This window comes from Microcaecilia unicolor, chromosome 1 (genome assembly GCF_901765095.1).
Source record: "Microcaecilia unicolor chromosome 1, aMicUni1.1, whole genome shotgun sequence".
NCBI classification, from domain to species: domain Eukaryota; kingdom Metazoa; phylum Chordata; class Amphibia; order Gymnophiona; family Siphonopidae; genus Microcaecilia; species Microcaecilia unicolor.
In genome coordinates, this window is record NC_044031.1 from 218,733,299 (window position 1) to 218,752,310 (window position 19,012).

At 47.8% G+C, this 19,012-nt stretch overlaps 1 protein-coding gene across 1 annotated transcript in view; it reads left to right on the forward strand.

Annotated features, from left to right (window-relative positions):
• The first annotated feature begins 2,300 nt into the window (after window positions 1–2,300).
• The window catches only part of AVL9 (AVL9 cell migration associated), a 138,196-nt gene continuing 121,484 nt past the window's right edge, over window positions 2,301–19,012 (forward strand). The window contains exons 1-3 of the mRNA XM_030204376.1: window positions 2,301–2,612; window positions 4,919–5,039; window positions 17,289–17,374. Coding sequence (XP_030060236.1) covers window positions 2,520–2,612; window positions 4,919–5,039; window positions 17,289–17,374 — 300 coding nt within the window. The 5' untranslated portion in view covers window positions 2,301–2,519. The remainder of the gene's footprint in view (window positions 2,613–4,918; window positions 5,040–17,288; window positions 17,375–19,012) is intronic.

Below are 19,012 nucleotides of genomic sequence, written 5' to 3' on the forward strand. Positions count from 1 at the left end.
TCAAGATGGCAGGCCATGATGCGAAGAATGCTGAGAAGAACGGCTATGCCGAGATGGCCAGCCATGACTTAATGGACGCCCATGCCCGACGTCTACGTCGACTTCACTACACAAAGTCAACCGTGAAGACAGCTCCCGATATCGACGATCTCGATTTTGACATCGATTCGGACGTCCAAAAGGAGAGACATCAGATGACCTCGATGAACCTCGGTGTTGACGTCGGACTCCAGGTATGGCATCGGAGTCGGGCAAAACGTCCCGACACGTTTGCTGTCCAATGAGTGAGGAAATAGCCTGATCCCTGGGCATTGAGGCAAGGGATAGAGCAGGAACTGAAGACACCTGATCCCCGGGCACTAAGGCAAGGGGGAGAGCAGGGATAATATTTTCCTCCAAAGCCATGGAACCAGTAGATGCTGGCAAAGACATCGCTGCTGAAGTTTTATTTGAAGAACTTACTGATGAAGTCTCCGACTGCGAAGCTGTTAAATATTGTTTCAATTTCAGTGCTCTAATGTCGAGCGATTTTTGAGACATATTTCTACAAGCAAAACAATTTTTTATATTGTGATATTCCCCCAAGCACCGGAGACATCGAATATGTGTATCCTTGTGGGATAATTTACGTGTGTAGGTAGCACAACCCTTAAATTCCATCTTTTTCTGAGACAAAACAAATAATTTCTGTGATAAATCAAATTGTTGAATTTTGACTGACTGACTGACTGAAGAGAAAAAAATACCGGGTCGCTCTATCAGCGCGGAAAAAATAAAACTGACTTATCTGTGCTGTCATTAGGTATTTATACTGCATATATAAGCGGGAATGCGCTAACTTTGTTACTTTTACTTTAAAGCATTCTCTATTGGATAGCCGGGTCACGCACGTCATCGTGGCGTATATTCAGAGGTGTGGCTAGAAGATCCTGTCCATGGAAAACAAGAAGTTACTTCACAGGAAGCGGGATGCGGCAGGAAGAAGGACCCACGGGCAGCAGAGCAGTGTTTGATTGCTGCTGTTGTCTGTCATTCAATGACTCCAGGCAAGTAGAGGATGGGGGATGGAAGGGAGGGAGAGACGCTGGATTTACTACTACTACTTAGCATTTCTTTCCCCCTTCAACCCCTCTCGGCATCCCTGGTCCCCAGATGGACAGACAGTTTTGAGTCCTTTCCAACGCAACAGAAGTTGAAGAGAATTATATAAAAAAATGTGAAGAATGTCTGTCTGTCTGAGGGCACAATAACTCTCCATAAATGTAACAGACTGGGATGAAACTTGGCACAACGTTAAAAACAGTAAAAAGACACATCGAGTTCAAAGATGGACAAAACTGAACCAGGGGTTCCAAAGAAATACCCCCCCCCCCAAAAAAAAAAAAAAAACAAGTCCCAATGTATTCTATGGGAGCAGGAGTGTGGTGATTTGTGGGTGGGTTGGTGGAGGAGTTGAGGGGGGAATTGGGGAGTAGTTGTTGAGCACGGAACATTTTGCAGGTTGTGGGGCAGTTAGGTTTTGGGTGTAAGGGTATTTTGTGGACTAGTGGGGCAGGTACAGGGAGAGTGTTTGGGGTGGGGCAGTTTGCAGGGGTAATTTTGTGGCTGGGGCATTTTTGGGGATGGTGGGGTAGTTGCAAGAGAAGATAGTACATGGGGCTGGGGGTAGCAGAAACAGGTAGAAACCATTTGAAAGGAGGAATTGTTTAACTCTGTTTTACTGTAAGTTTGTATGCTTGCAGCTGGTGCTCCTTTTCCCATATAACTGCAGTGGGCAATGTGTGTGTGTGTGTGTGTGTGTGGGGGGGGGGGGGGGGGTTGCTAATTTTTATGGAAGCCCTGGTTCGATTTGGCCCATTTTGGAACTAGATATCTTTACTGGTTTTACTCATGTCAAGTTTTATCCCATTCGCTTAACGTTTTGGAGAGTTATTCGGAATCTGTCCTCCTTTTTCTGGAGCCATATGGTAACCCCAGTTATTCCACACCACACCCCCCCCCCCCCCCCCCCATCGACACACAGACAGACATTCTCGACATATTGTGTATAATTCTTTCCTACTTCCATTGGGTTGGAAAGAATAAAAAGAGATATTGAAGTGTTTATTTAAGTCCACCTCTATTTTCTTCAAACTACGTGCTAATAGAGGTACTTACGAAGTAGCATCCTTTTTAGAAAACTCTGAACGCCACAATTGTTATAGTACCTGGAACTACACATACAGTAAATAGCAAGTGCAGCAACGATGACGTTACAAGGACTGGTTGGCGACGGTGACGTATTGGAAGGTGGGGCAATAGCGTGACGTATTTGCTCCAGGTTCGCGTTTGGTTGACTTTCATTCGCTGGGGCTCTTTCTGTCTCGGCCTCTGGTGTCTCGCCCCCCCCCCCTCCCCCCGGGGGAAAGGGGTAAGCGGAACCCGAGAGAGGGAGTAGCCGAGTAGCGCACGAGATTGTGCTGCCGGAAGTGTGAGTCGCGCGCGCCGGCTAACGGCGCTGAGAAGTCTGCTGCGCTGCCATGGAGAGCAGGGGAGGCCTGGAGGCGCCAGACAGCGGCTGTCCCGTGTTACATATCGTCGTGGTGGGGTTTCATCACAAAAAGGGCTGTCAGGTGAGGCGCCGCGGCTGTTCCTGTTTATTCCCGTGGTGATAGGGATAGGGAACATCTGCTTTCTCCCGCCTACCCCGGCTGGTTGGGACGCTTCCGTGTTTGGGGTTATTCTCATTCCTCTCCCCTCCCCACCCCGAGAGAGGGAGGAGGGGGAAGGAAGCAGGTGTCCCTCGCCCTCCTACTCCCCGCCCTCATTCCTGTCTGCTGTCACCCGGTGACGTGCGTCTGCGAGTTCTGATGCTTCGGTCTCTTTTTTTTTTTTTTTTGTGCGCACTATCAAGTTGCAGAAAGAGGATATTTGTCTACCTCAGTGGCCCTGGGGGTTCGCTTCTTTCCTTACAAGGTGATCCTGCCTGTGGAAAGGATATCGCGCGCCTCATCTCCCCATCGTATGTGGTGAAGAAGCTGCACATCTCCCGATCATAGGATAGTTGTTAACTTGTGACCCGTTTTCTTATCTCTACTGGATAGGCATGGGCGTGGGTTTGTTGTTTTTGTTTTCTTTCCCATCTGGCATTTGTGAAGAACTTTGCTGGTTACTGATCGTACATCATGATCCAATTTGTCATACCTGTAGGGCTTAGTTTTATACGATTGAGAAATACCTCTGCAGATTATGTCTGTGTGTTCATGACTACTTTTGTTAAGTACAAGCCAGAGATTTAGATATAATATTTAGTAGAAATAACACAAGAATGCAAGGGAAGCATGGAATGGCCTATTAATTAGGTAAGGGATACCACCTTTCTGTGGTATAACCAAAGTGGTGTATTTATTATATAAAGATACATATAATGGAGTTGTTTGGCATGTGCATAGTGCTTTCTTATTTTATTAGTCTTGCTTCCTGTGACAAGGTACATATAATGGTGTTGTTTGGCATGTGCACAGTGCTTTCTTATTTTATTAGTCTTGCTTCCTGTGACAAGGTACATATAATGGTGTTGTTTGGCATGTGCACTAGAAGCCGACTGAATTTCGGATTTGGTGCTGAAACTGACCTGAAATCTGGGTTTGGGTTTGCCTGAAAATGCCTGTGCATTTTTGGTGGGAACCTGAAACTGTAGTCCTCCTCCCCTACCCCCTATTACCGAAAGCATGCCCCCCTCCCCCAGGTCGCCCACCATTCTTCCCTCCACACTCCCCCCCCCCCCCCCCCAGTAGACCCTGGTGGTTTAGTGATGTTTTTGGGGCAGGAGCATCCTGAATTGCTCCTGCCCTTTTTCCTCCACACTGAAAAAATGGTAGCCTTGTGAGGCTGCCATGAGAGGTCACTACTACCATTTTAGAATTGGGAATGGCCTGAGCAGGAGCTGCTCAGGCCATTCTAAAATGTCAGCTATGATCTCCCATGGCAGCATTGCGGCCACCATTTTTTCAGCACAGCTGATGGTGGCAAGAGCAATTCGGGATGCTCCTGCCCTGAAGACACCACCATTTTTGTTTTTCCTGCAGCTGCTGCTGCCAACCCTGGAACAGCTGCTTAATTTTGGCACATCATTGCATGGGTCATTGAGTTTCAGCAGCATGGTGGCCCAAACTCCAGTGTTGGTGTCAGTTGTGTGAGATTTCAGACTGAGACAGCACAGGAGATCCTTATGGCTAAAACTCACTGATAGTAGCATGATTCTGGAGTGGAAGAGAGCAGCTGCTCCTGACATAGAGGCAGGAGGCTGCAGTTTTGTTGGACAGCATGTTGAGGGTGCTGAGACTGGCATACTGTAGTGGGAGAGGGGTGACTAGAGTTGGCTAGTTGGTGGGTGACTTTGGGGAGATGGTGGAGTGGAAGGCAGAGACTTCTGTGGGCAAACAGGATTGAGAGAGGAAGAGTAGTGTAGATGAGGGTGGAATTGAGGGAGATGGGAAACAAGGTGAGGAGATGAGAGGGGGAGGCTGGTGGGGATTCAGGCCATGATAGGTAAAGCAAAGAAGCAATCATTTCATGAGTAACTATCAGTGTCATCTTTATGTCTCTGTAATAATACAATAAATTCCTAGTGAAATATATTGTACAAGTGTTAATCAAAAAAACATCATTTGATCCAGTGCAGCAAACCCCATGGATTTCAAACTAAGGGGCCCTTTTACAAAGCTGTGGTAAGCATTAACGTGCTTACTGCTGCAAAAAATGGCTTACTGCAGGGCACACTGAGGCGTCTTGTAATTTTGGAATGTGTGCATGCTATCATTGTGCCTTTAAAAGTGGACTGACATGGCAACCATATCACTTTACCTCTTCCTCGAGAAAGCAGTCTCTGGCCTCTTTCTTTTGTTTTTGTTCTTCAAAATGTATTTCTATTTTTTAGGTTGAATTCTCATATCCTCCCATACTTCCAGAAGAAGGACATGACAGCCACAGTTTGCCAGAAGAATGGAAGTACTTGCCTTTCCTTGCCCTGCCAGATGGAGCCCACAATTACCAAGAAGGTACAGTATCTGTCAAAATAATCTGGGAGTGAATGAAATGGTTAAACCTATAGGTGTATCAGAGTGTGCCGTGCAGGATCATAGTGGTTAAAAATCTAGATTAAGGTTACTAGAATCAGTGAGTGAAGACCACTGTTAGTACTAGTATACAGTTGTATTCTTCAAAAATGTATAACATTTACTTACATTTCTGTCAACCCTGTCTTTGTGTGGATGTAATAACTGTACTAAGTGGTTCTGTTTTGACATCAATTCTGTATTAATTAATATGTGTATATTATAGTGCTTGGATGCTGCCAGCTGTCTGTTACTGGAAGCTGGTGTGCACATCCATGTTTTAGTTCACATTCACAACACTGCCCCAGATGTTTGATTGTTTAGTTAGAATACACAGGCCAAACCAGAGGACCCATGGGAGAAGGAGGCTGTGTCTTTCATGGACCTCATAGAGGTAGACAGTCTTTGTGTACCAGCTTCATAGTGAGAGTAACTTCTCGTGGTGAAGGGATGGGTGGAGAAGAGCTAGAGTGATGTTGGGGTAGGAGGGACAAATGTTCAGCACAGAGAATAATGGGGTCTGAATGGGAGCATGTAGTTTAGCAGAGACCGGGGGGGGGGGGGGGGGGGGGGTTGAACATAATGCCATCAGTTAATGGATTCATCTGCTGATGATGACAAGGGAGGGAAAATTAGGTTCTTACCTTGGTAAGTTTCTTTCCTTTAGTCACAGCAGATGAATCCATGATCCCTCCCTGGCTGACTGTTTTTTGTTCAGATCTTTCATGCAGATATCACTCTCATTGGGAGAAGTTGGAAAACAGTTATCATAATTTCTACTTGATGTTCTACTACAGGAGGTTGAGATCGTCCCTCCTTTGTTGCTCCTGTTCTGGGGCGTTTGTTCGCTGTGAGGAAAGTTTATGTTACTATACCTTTATGGTTCACTCTGCTTTGGAAATCTCAAATACTGAAGGCAGTTGAGGGCTAGCCGTCCAAGAGGCACTATGGTTTTTTAGTGTTCTCTATCTCCACCTGCTGGTAGGCGGATACAACCCATCAGTTAATGGATTAATCTGCTGTGACTAAAGGAAAGAAAATTACCAAGGTAAGAACCTAATTTTCCCATTCAGAGGGAAGTTTGGTAACTGTCTACAGGTTCAATTATAGCTCATCAGCTCTAAGTGGTTTAGTACCTGCATCTTTCAGAAAGTACAGGTGGTTTTTTTTTGTGCCTACAGTTTCTGCACAAACTCAAATCCATCTAAGTGCCATACTAGTAGAGGCCAATGAGTGTGGCACTTACTGTATGAGAACAACTTACGATACCTTCAAAACCTTGGCCTGAATTTCCACTTCTTTGATTGTAGCTATATGTGTGGCATAGTTGTATGCTTCTGGCTGGAGTGAAAATGTCTGCTCCAAACACTCTTTCCATATCATCAAGCTGATCAATCCATAGACTGGTGGGTTGTGTCCATCTACCAGCAGGTGGAGATAGAGAGCAAACTTTTGCCTCCCTATATGTGGTCATGTGCTGCCGGAAACTCCTCAGTATGTTCTCTATCTCAGCAGGTGGTGGTCACACACAGCAGCAGCTCTGGCTAGGCCTCCAAGCCTAATTTTTAGGTTTTGTTGAGTGCCTGGGGTTGAGGGCTCTTTTGAGCAAGTGCAAACCTGGTGGTGCCAGGTCCCTCCTTTTCTCCCCCCTCCCGCTGGCTCCGTTAAAAAAAAAAAAAAAAAAAAAATTTTGAACGGCCTTAAAGGCGTTTATTTCGACGTTTATTTAAGCGTCTATTGCAGCTACTCACTGAGACACCAGGTCGTTACAACTCGGAGCGGACAGCAGGTAATTTTACCTTTTTATAGCGGGCGGGGGTTCCCCGATTCTTCTCCTCGTGGCTCATGGCGTCGGAGGGCGAGGGCGCAAAGGGTCGCTCCCCGGGTCGCTCGAGCGCTTCTAGAGGGGATGCGGGGGTCTTCAAGCCGGATTCGCCCTTGGTGGGTGACAGTTTCGCGACCGATGCATGTCCCGGTCCTTCCTCCGGCGTGGCGGTTTTTCCCGCCATAAACGCCCATCCCCCGCTCCTCGCCTCCGCCATCTTGGCCGGCCACGCGGCTCGGACGGCTTCTTCTTGGGCCGCCCTTGAGGTTGGAGACATTAATGCCATGAACACCCTTAATTTGGGCGACGGCACAGAAGCGGCTAAAGTTAAGAGCCGTTCTTCCCGCGCGGCTCCTTCGCGGAGTTTCGCGCCGGACGCCATTTTGGATGCGCAGCATGTCTCTCCCTCGCTATTGCGAGCGCCGGTTGAGAGCGCGCCTAGGGCTGTTGCCCAGGCTGCGGAGGTGCACAGTCTGGGGGGTTTCTCCCCCGAGTTTGTTTTGCTGCTGCATCGGGCCTTCCTCATGCACAACGCTGCCCCCGCTCCCTCCTCTGGTAAAGAGGTTGAGGTTCCCAGAGGTAAACGCCCTCGGGTTGATTCCCAGGCCTTGGAGGAATTTGTCTCCTCCGATGTAGATGAGGGCAGCGTGTCTGAGGTCTCCCAACGGTCCTTTGCGGATTCCTTGGAGGAGACGGATCCCCGCTCGGCTGGAGCGGATGACCCCTCTGCAGCGCGGCTTTTTCGCCCGGAGGATTTGCCCAACCTGTTGTTACAGGCCATGGACACTTTGAAGATATCCTCTCCGGAGGACGTCTCTCCCTCAGCCCCTGTTGGCTCTGCCATTATGCTGGGGACTAAGCGCCCGCCTAGAACCTTCCACGTGCATGATGCCATGCACACCTTAATTTCGGCTCAATGGGATGTCCCAGAAGCGAGCCTTAAAGTGGCTAGGGCTATGTCCCGCCTCTATCCTTTGGCTGTGAGTGAACGTGAGGCCTATCTGTGGCCTACCGTGGATTCTTTAATCACTGCGGTGACTAAGAAAACGGCATTGCCGGTGGAAGGTGGCACGGCCCTAAAGGACGCCCAAGACAGGAGATTGGAGGCGGCCTTAAGGTCGTCCTTTGAGGCGGCTGCTTTAAGTTTGCAGGCCTCAGTTTGCGGCTCCTATGTGGCCAGGGCGTGCCTGACTATGGTGCAGCGGGCTTCCCCCTCGGATCATTTCTTGAGGAATGATTGGCCAGCCCTGGAATCGGGCTTAGCCTATTTGGCAGACTTGCTGTATGATGTCTTGAGAGCCTCAGCTAAAGGCATGGCTCAGACTGTCTCTGCGCGGCGGTGGCTTTGGCTGAAACATTGGTCTGCTGACCACGCCTCAAAATCCCGCCTGGCTAGATTGCCTTTTAAAGGCAAGCTGCTCTTTGGGGTCGAGCTGGACAAAATCGTGACTGATCTCGGCACGTCTAAGGGCAAGAAGTTACCGGAGGTCAGGGCTCGGGCTAGTGCTCGTCCCGGTACCTCCAGAGGACGGTTTCAGGAAGCCCGTCGGTACCGCCCGGGCAGGTCGGGTGCTTCTGCCCCCTCTTCCTTTAAGAGGAATTTCTCCCCCAAGCAGCATTCCTTTCGCAGAGACCGCCGTCCCGGAGGTGCTCCCTCCGGTCCTCCCCCAGGGTCTCGTACCCAATGACGGGGTATTGGTCCACGCCCCAGTGCAGATTGGAGGACGGCTGTCCTCGTTTCTGGGCGAGTGGACCACAATAACTTCAGACGCTTGGGTGCTGGAAGTCATCAGAGACGGCTACAAGCTAGAGTTCTGCCGACCCTTAAGAGACGGGTTTGTACTCTCTCCCTGCAAGTCTCCGGTCAAAGCTGTGGCAGTGCAGCAGACTTTGGACAATCTGATCCGCCTGGGTGCGGTCGTTCCGGTGCCAGAAAGTCAGCTTGGCAAGGGGCGTTACTCCATTTACTTTGTGGTACCAAAGAAAGGAGGTTCTGTCCGGCCTATCCTCGACCTCAAAGGGGTCAATCGGGCCTTGAAAGTGCGGCGCTTTCGCATGGAGACTCTCCGCTCTGTTATAGCGGCAGTGAAGGCAGGGGAGTACCTGGCATCCTTGGACATCAAGGAAGCGTACCTGCATATTCCCATCTGGCCTCCTCATCAACGCTTTCTGCGTTTTGCAGTCCTGGGCCGACACTTCCAGTTCAGAGCCCTCCCGTTCGGGTTGGCTACTGCTCCGCGGACCTTTTCCAAGGTAATGGTGGTCATAGCGGCCTTCCTGCGAAAGGAAGGAGTACAAGTCCATCCTTATCTGGACGACTGGTTGATCCGAGCCCCCTCTTATGCAGAGTGCGGCAAAGCTGTGGACCGGGTAGTTGCTCTTTTGAGCTCCCTGGGATGGATCATCAACTGGGAGAAGAGCCAGCTGCGCCCGACTCAGTCCCTGGAGTATCTGGGAGTTCGATTCGACACCCAAGTGGGCAGAGTGTTCCTGCCAGTCAATCGGATTGTCAAGCTTCAGGCTCAGGTGGACCAGTTCCTAGTAGCCTCTCCTCTTCGGGCTTGGGACTATGTGCAGCTGTTGGGCTCTATGACGGCCACGATGGAAGTAGTGCCCTGGGCCAGGGCTCATATGAGACCACTACAACACTCTCTGCTGCAGCGCTGGACTCCGATGTCGGAGGATTATGCGGTGCGTCTTCCCTTGGATCCAGCAGTGCGCAAGGCGCTGAGCTGGTGGATGCAGACAGACAAGTTGTCTGCGGGAATGCCTCTGGTGTCCCCAGAGTGGATTGTCGTCACGACGGACGCCTCGTTATCGGGCTGGGGAGCCCACTGCTTGGGAAGGACAGCGCAGGGGCTCTGGTCTCCTGCAGAGGCAAAGTGGTCTATCAACCTCCTGGAACTCAGAGCCATTCGGTTGGCGCTTTTGGAGTTCATCCCGGTACTGGTGTTCAAGCCTGTACGGGTCCTGTCGGACAATGCCACGGCTGTGGCCTATGTCAACCGCCAGGGAGGTACCAAGAGCGCCCCTCTAGCCAAGGAAGCTATGAGTCTATGCCAGTGGGCGGAAGCGAACCTGGAACAGCTGTCAGCGGCCCACATTGCCGGAGTCATGAATGTCAAGGCGGACTTTCTCAGTCGCCATACCTTGGAGCCCGGAGAGTGGCAGCTATCTGCTCAGGCGTTCTTGGACATCACGAAGCGCTGGGGCCAGCCGAGCCTAGATCTGATGGCGTCATCGGCCAATTGCCAAGTGCCGCGCTTCTTCAGCAGAGGACGGGACCCTCGATCCCTGGGAGTAGATGCTCTTCTACAACAATGGCCGACACAAGAGCTTCTCTATGTGTTCCCGCCCTGGCCCATGTTGGGCAGGGTACTAGACCGGGTGGCAAAGCATCCCGGCAGGATAATCCTGGTGGGTCCGGATTGGCCCAGGCGTCCCTGGTATGCGGACTTGATCAGACTCTCAGTCGACGATCCTCTGCGGTTGCCAGTGGAGCAGGGCCTGTTACATCAGGGTCCCATGGTGATGGAGGATCCCTCCCCCTTTGGTCTTACGGCCTGGCTATTGAGCGGCAGCGTCTGAGGAAGAAGGGCTTCTCAGACAAGGTCATCGCCACTATGCTGAGAGCGAGGAAACGCTCTACTTCTACTGCTTACGCCAGGGTTTGGCGTATCTTTGCAGCGTGGTGTGAAGCAGGCTCTCTTTCTCCTTTCACTGCTCCAATTTCTTCAGTGTTGACGTTCCTGCAAGAAGGTCTGGACAAAGGCCTGTCGCTCAGTTCCCTTAAGGTCCAGGTAGCGGCTCTGGCTTGCTTCAGGGGCCGCCTGAAGGGTGCTTCCCTGGCTTCGCAGCCAGATGTGGTGCGCTTTCTCAAGGGGGTTAATCACCTGCGCCCTCCTCTGCACTCAGTGGTGCCTGCGTGGAATCTCAACCTGGTGCTAAGAGCATTGCAGAAGCCGCCGTTTGAACCCTTGTCAAGGGCATCTCTGAAAGACCTGACGTTGAAAGCAGTCTTTTTGGTGGCTATCACTTCAGCCAGAAGAGTTTCCGAGCTCCAGGCGCTCTCATGTCGAGAGCCTTTTCTACAGTTCACTGAGGCAGGAGTGACTATTCGCACAGTGCCTTCCTTCCTGCCCAAGATTGTTTCTCGCTTCCATGTGAATCAGCAGCTATGTCTCCCTTCCTTTCGTAGGGAGGACTACCCAGAGGAGTACTCTGCTCTTAAATATCTGGATGTGAGACGAGTCATCATCAGATACTTGGAAGTGACCAATGATTTCCGGAAATCGGATCATCTGTTTGTCCTGTTTGCAGGTCCTCGTAAGGGTCTGCAGGCTGCTAGGCCTACAGTGGCAAGATGGGTCAAGGAAGCCATTGTAGCGGCTTATGTGGCCGCAGGGAAGGTGCCGCCTATCCAGCTGAAGGCTCACTCCACGAGAGCTCAGGCGACCTCGATGGCAGAGGCCGGATCCGTCTCCTTGGAAGAGATATGCAAGGCGGCAACTTGGGCTTCGGCTCATACATTCTCCAAGCATTACCGTTTGACTGTGGCTGCACGGGCGGAGGCCCGGTTTGGAGCGTCAGTGTTGAGGTCAGGGATTTCAATGTCCCGCCCTGGGTGAGTACTGCTTCGGTACATCCCACCAGTCTATGGATTGATCAGCTTGATGATATGGAAGGTAAAATTATGTATAATCATACCTGATAATTTTCTTTCCATTAATCATAGCTGATCAATCCATAGCCCCTCCCAGATATCTGTACTGTTTTTATTCTGGTTGCATTTCAGGTTCAAGTTTAGTCTTCAGTTACTTCAGAAAGACTTCGTGTTCAAGTTTTTTCACTTGGATTCTTCAAGAGTTAAGACGAGTTTGTGTTACAGTGAGCTGCTGCATTCCTCTCCCCTCCGTTTTACGGGGCCGGATTGAGACTTAAAATTCTGCCGGCGCTCCCTCCCGCTTCGTGCGGCTGTAGGGCAGCTTTGTACCCTTCCCGCTTCGGCGGTGTTAGGGTCAGTCAGCTCCTCCCGCGGTTGCGGTTGCAGGATAAGCCAGATCCCCCCGCATCGGCGGGTGTGGTGTCCCTCCCCCGCTCCGCGGGGATGAGCTGGACGGATTCCCCTCCCCCACTTGTGTGGGGATGAGCTGGGTTAATTCCCCTCCCCCGTTTCGGCGGTGGTGAGCTGGGCAGAGTGTCCCTTCGTGGGTGTAATTCTCTAAGTGCTGAGTCCTGCGGATGGAGCTTTGATATCGACATACTGAGGAGTTTCCGGCAGCACATGACCACATATAGGGAGGCAAAAGTTTGCTCTCTATCTCCACCTGCTGGTAGATGGACACAACCCACCAGTCTATGGATTGATCAGCTATGATTAATGGAAAGAAAATTATCAGGTATGATTATACATAATTTTACCTTACACTGGAGACTCCCTTTGTGGAGAAAAAGTGAGAGCATCGGCATGATTAAAGATGGTTGTTCTATACCTCAGCATTTGGTAGTAGCTAACTACCTGCATCAGCCTCATCTGTTAGGTGTACGACTTACATGCAGAAGGCACATCTCACAATCCACAAAATAATCCATAAAGAAGTGAAAAAATGTTTGTGCTCTGAGAATAGTAAAAGGTTCAGTAAGAAGGAAATCCTTATAAGGTACTAAAGAAGCCACACATGAGTGAAGCCATTTACATGTACTCGGTGCGGTAAAAGCTTTACTCAGAAGAAAAGCCTCACAGTCCACTAGAGAACCTACACAGGTGTAAAGCTATTTACATATTCTCAGTGTGGAAAAGCTTCACTCAAAAGGAAAGTCTCCTAGTCCATCACGTTTTGAAAATAGTTTACCTTAATCTGTATGAGAAAATCAGCTATATTGTGAGTGAAACAGGTACAATGGGATAGTGAAAAAAAAAGTTGCTCAGCTACTTGAAAGAAATCCTGAATTAAGAAATATTGGTGTTTAAAATAGATGTAAAAAAATGTGAATCCCTAGTTCATTATTATAGTCTTGTTCATTGAATAGAATCAATTGTAATAGTAAAATTCTTAGGTCTGTTATGCATTCATTTGAAAGCTATAAATAGTTAGTTGGATGCCAGACATTTAAAACTGATCATGTCCAAAGCAAAGGTTTTATTTCTTTCTGGCTATCAAGTTCCAGATCTGTATACTCAATTTTTGATTGATGGAGTAAACATCCCAATTATAGATAAAATTGTGTTATACTTGACTCTTCTTAGGTTTCATATTTAATGTAATCAATAGGGCTGATCTCTAAATTATAAATGATTAGATGACTAAAGGACTATCTGACAATGCTCAATTTTAGAATAGTGGTTCAGAGTACAGTCATTCCACATTTCTAGGAGTCCTGAAGAAAACCCTGAAATCTTTATAGATAGTACAAAATGCCAGTGCATATGTTCTTTTTGGTTTATCCAAATTTGGTCATATTTCTTCTGTGCTGGTAATTGCATTGGTTACCAGTTGAATTGAGAATTCAGTAGAAAGTGTTTTGGTGATATTCAAGCTCATGTTCATTTTTGGTTTATCCAAATTTGATTAGATTTCTCCTGTGCTGGTAAAATTGCTTTGGTTACCAGTTGATTCAGAATGCAATATAAAGTGTTTTGGCGATATTCAAGCTCTGAATGTTAATGTACCAATAGTAATTTCTAAAAATATGCATTTGCATCACCTTCACGATCCTTGCAATGTACTTCAGCTAATTTATTAGACATTCCATCTTTTCCTTGATTTCGATTAGACAGTTATAGGACCTTAATATTTTTTTTATTGCTGGCCCTAAATTATGGAATGCACTGCCATCCTATTTAAGATCAAGGAACCTCTAGGTTTTTAAGAAGAATTTGAAAATCTTTTTTACTTCAGAAGGCCTTTGATACTGAAACTATGGCTTACTCAATTGAGTTGTATTTACACCGCCATCCTCTTTAAGATCAATGAAGACCCATTATGTTTTTAAGATGAATTTAAAATCTGTTTTATTTTAAAGGGCTTAGGTTGTTTGAAAATATCATTTAAGGTGTTGAGATGTACTGCACAGGCTATTTGAAAAAAAAAAATTGTGTTGATCTTTGTTGTATGTATTGAGCTGTATGTATGTCTTTATGTACTCAGTCCAGAGTTGCTGATAGAGCAGATTACAAATGTTTTGAATAAATAAATAGATGTGTTACAAATGATGCGAAAGATGCCATATGTGGAGTTGAACAATAATGTTACACTTTGTTAAATAATTAAAATAATTTTTAGGATATATTTGATTTTAGCGATTGGCTGTGCATTTACATGAACAGCAAAGGCCAGCTTTGTGGTGTGGATAATCTCACATATGAGTGACATCATTGATGGAGCCTGGTGCGGAGGTGCTTCCCAGCTTAATTTCCAAAAGCGTTTGGAAGCATGCCACTGTGCATGCATGTGCCTTTTTTCACTGCGTAGGACTATTTTTTGACGCAAACAATTCCTGTTCATTGACCGGTAAAGAAGGCATCGGTCCCTCTGGCTCCCACAGCCGCATCAGACACTGAATGCATCAGTATCAAGGAGGTCTCCACCTGCCTTGACATTGAGTGCCAGATGCAGTCATTGGGGTCCAACATCCTCAAATCCTGCCCCTTGACACTTAGGGACATTGATGTCAGGCAGAAGCATAGGCATCGATCCCCATCAAAGCATGGTATCGGGAGTACGGAGTTATCAACGTTGTCGATATTGAAGAAGTGTCCGCACCTGGAGGGTTGCTATCCAAGGATCCATAGCGGCCATGCCAGCCTCCACTAAGCTGGGGCCATGCCTCCAATTCAGCCCCTATGCCTTCTGCAAATGTGACCCCACTGTCTGGGCCTTGGTCTTTATCAATGGGCAACTTTGAGAAGCAGACCCAGATGCTGTTTCAGGAAGAGATGGGGCGCCTTCTGACCATGAGATTGAGGCATTGAGGGCCTCAAATGTTAGGTCAGATGGAACCTTTGCTTATCCCTGGAGGCCGTGTCCTGCTTGTTGATTGTGCACCAACACCGATGCGATGAAGTGCGTCTGAGTCGGTGCCTTTCGAGACAGTGTCAGTATCCCGTCTCTCAGGAGGAAGCTTTCTCGAGGTTGAGAAACCCCCATTCCTTGGCTCTTCTGCCTTTGACTGGCCAGCAGCCCAGTGAAATGAGATCAGTACAGACTCGGACGTATATGGATGACTATTTTCCTGAGTCTGATTCAGATCGCTTCTGGGAGTGTTACCAGGAACCAGAGGTCCTCTCGCAGAAAGGGTCCCTTGGTATTCCATCAGACCCCTTCCCTCCCTGTGAAAGAAAAATCTCCCCCTGTGAATTTCTTCTTCACCTCTTTTGTACGGGAGATAAGTCAATCCATCTCATTTCAGTTGGATGTTGAGGATGAGCCCAGGACCAAGTTATTGGAATCCTCTATTTTGATGCCCCCCCCCCCCCCCAAGGAAGCTGTAACAGTACACTTGCACGGATCCTTCATTCTGTGAAGATGAAACAGTGAGAGACCCCTCCCCCCTCTGTACAGCCTGTTCATAAGAAGGCTGACTCAGAAGGCTCCCAGACTTGAGAAGCTTCAACTTCCACACCGTTTGTGGTGCTTTCAAAAGCTCACTCTTCCTAGCCCCAGGGAGAGAGGCTAGGACTTTGGAATCTTTTGGGAGGGAAGTGTTTCAGAATGCTATGCTAGCCTCCCGCATACATTCTTACCAACTGTTCATAAGCACACACTTCCAGAACATAGTGAACAATGTGGTGAAATTTGCAGAAGCCCTACCCCAAGATAAGGCTGCAGAGTTCACCATTTCATAGCTTATAGTTTATTAGAACTTGGTAAACTGCTCTAGCTACCAAGGCAGAGCAGAGCGGTATACAATCTATAAACATACAAGATCAGAAGAAAAGAAAAAATAATCAAACCACAGGGAAAATAAAATAACCACCTCCATGCTGGGGAATCCATTCAGGCCGTTTTGCCGAAAGCCTATCTAAAAAGCCAGGTTTTTAGGTCTTTAAAATTCTTACGTGAAGAATCACTGTGAAGGGGAAGATTATTCCAGATGTAGGGCGATAGAAAAAAGACAGCACAATGCCTAGCAGATTCCAGGCTAGGAAGCTTAGGGTTTGGAAGAACCAATCGATGATTGAGCGAAGGGCTCTAGAAGGGGAGAATAGGGAATAGTAAGACTGGAGAGATAATTGGGGATACCAATTTTAAAGGCTTTAAAAGTCAGTAATGCTACTTTATAAGGGATCCTTTACTCCATTGGGAGCCAATGTTGAAGCTGGGACCAACTGTCCCAGGTTTTGGTCATTACCTTTTGCAGTCAGTCTCCTTATCCTCTGCCAGCATGAGAAGTTGGCATGAGAAGTTGGTGAAGTGAACCCAAATCTGTTGTCACTGTGTTATCAGGCTGGTTCTGCAGTATGTATTTCAGTAATTTGATATTCAAACCACACATGTTCGGGATAGTGAGGAGGAATCCTATTTAGACACATTGGGAGTAATTCTGTTTTAGGTAGCAGAAAAACGTGTAAATGGCAGTATCCTAGTCATTCACATGCATTAATGATCTGTTATAGAATATCGATTAGCAGAAAGGAAAGGGGATGGTATTTGATTATACATGTACTTTTTCTGTCTCTAGTGGGCTCACAACCTCCTCTTTTTTTTTTTTCCCCTCTCCCGTACCTGGGGCAATGGCAGGTTAAGTGACTTGCCCAGGGTCACAAGGAGCTGCAGTGAGAATTGAACCAGGTTCCCCTGGTTATCAGGCTACAGCATTAACCATTAGGCTAGTCCTTGATGCCATGCTTTGATGACGCATACTTTGCTGGCGGTTATGCACATTGGCAGAGTTGGTAGAACACAAAATGGGTGTCATAATCGGTGCCTGAAGTAGGCACTAATATCCATACTTGGCTATGATTTTGATTTTCTGCAGTTGCAATTTGATCTGTATTGCTTTTGAAGAGACTCACATCAGATTTCCAGTTCTTTATTAAATATTGAGTTGATACTTGATATAAACTTTGCAGTGAAATAACTATTGTATCAGCCTTCTGTAATATTTACGTTGCTAAAATGTGTCAATTGCATATTGCTCTTTATTTTCAGTTACTTGGTGGAGGGGTAAAATGAGTTAGATGATTGAACTTTTGAAGTTATTGGCTCACTACTAAAAGAAAAAAAGATATTGTTAAAAGAATTAACAGAAACTAACACCCCACTAGGAAGACTAAAGTAACAATAGCTCCTTGATTTTTCTTGAAAATAACTAATTTACATGTAAAAATGAAGCATTGCGATGCATTGCCTCTTGTCCCCTTTTAGATACAGTGTTTTTCCACTTACCACCAAGGTGTGGAGATCGAAACACAGTATATGGAGTGTCTTGCTACAGGCAGATTGAAGCCAAGGTAAGTGTAGCTGTAGAATGGCATGCCATTAAATAAAAGCAGAAGGACTTGATTTATTCTTTTATGCAAAGGCTTTGTGCTAGTATACAGAATTGTGCATGGCCTCTCTTGCTTTTATCTGTTCAGGCTGCAATTCTGGACACAATTTGTTGTAATGAATACTGTATTCCTTTATTTTTTTATGTAGGTACATTTATCTTGAGAGAGAGTAGCTTGTTTTTATAGTTTTAGAGTATAAAGAGACAGAAGGTGCAGTGCCAAATCTACTATAATAAAAAGCACCTCCAACGTTCTGAAGCTGACTCCGTGGCTTCACTCAAGGGTTCGTAATGGTGTAGGTCTCTGTGCCCCGCCGTCGCGTCTAAATGTGATGACGTCGAGGGCGGGCCCTGCCCTCGCATCATGACGTCGAGGGCAGGTAAAACACCGTTACGAACCAACAAACCCTTCAGTGAAGCCACGGAGTCAGCTTCAGAACGTTGTGTTCAAAGTTTGGCAAAGGTATGAGGAAATCACTGGGTGGCTGCAGGGGGGGCAGGGGAGAGAGCAGAATCGCTGGCAGGATGGAGGGGGGCAGGGGAGAGAGGAGAATCGCTGCATGGCTCTTGGTGGGGCAGGGGATACAGGAGAATCGCAGGGTGGCTGGAGGGGGGGCAGGGGACAAAGGGACAATTGCTGGGTCGCTGGAGGGTGGCAGGGGTGAGGTCAGAATCGCTGGGTGGCTGGAGGAGGGGCAGGGGAGATGAGAATCGCTGGGTGGCTGGAGGGAGGGCCAGGGGAGAGAGGAGAATCGCTGGGTGTCTGGAGGGGGGCAGGGGAGAGAGGACAATCACACATACTCTCTCTCTCCCCCACACACACTCGCACCCAGTCTCACTCTCTGTCACACACACACACTCGCACGGTGCTGCCAACCATGCAGAGGGGGGGGAGAGGAAGGGAATCCTGAGACCATGGGGGGAGGGGGTGCTCAGACCTGAGAGGGGGAGGGGATCCTCAGACCACAGGGAGGGAGGGGGTCCTGAGACCACAGAGGGAGGGGGGAGGTATCTCTGTCACACACACTCTCTCACAGTCAGTGTCTTTCTCTTTCTCACACAGTATGTCTCACACTGTATCACATTCACTCTCTATGTGTCACACAGTCGGTCTCATACACTCTCTCGGTCTCACAGAGAGTCTGTGTATCGCACACATACTCTCACATTCTGTCTCACACACTCTCTCTCTCTCTCTCTCTCTCTTACACACAGTGTATCTGTGTGAAACACACTCTCTGACAGTCACTGTGTCTCACATATGCACTCTCACTCACTCTCATTCTCATACACACCCAGACTCACTCTGTCTCTGTCACACACACACACTCGCACATTCACTCTCTCTCTCACACACACTCTCTCAAACATACACACTGCCAGGAAAACCTTGCTAGCGCCCGTTTCATTTGTGTCAGAAACGGGCTTTATTTACTAGTTTAAAAATAAATAAAAGACATATGGTTGTAAAGATAGTGCTGGTTGTCTTGTGGGCAGGGCAGTGGCAAAATTTCACAGCTTCTGGTTTTGGTAGCCTATTTCTCTGTATTTGAATGGTCGTTCACACTCTCCCCATACAAAAACAAAGTAAAAAGAGGAG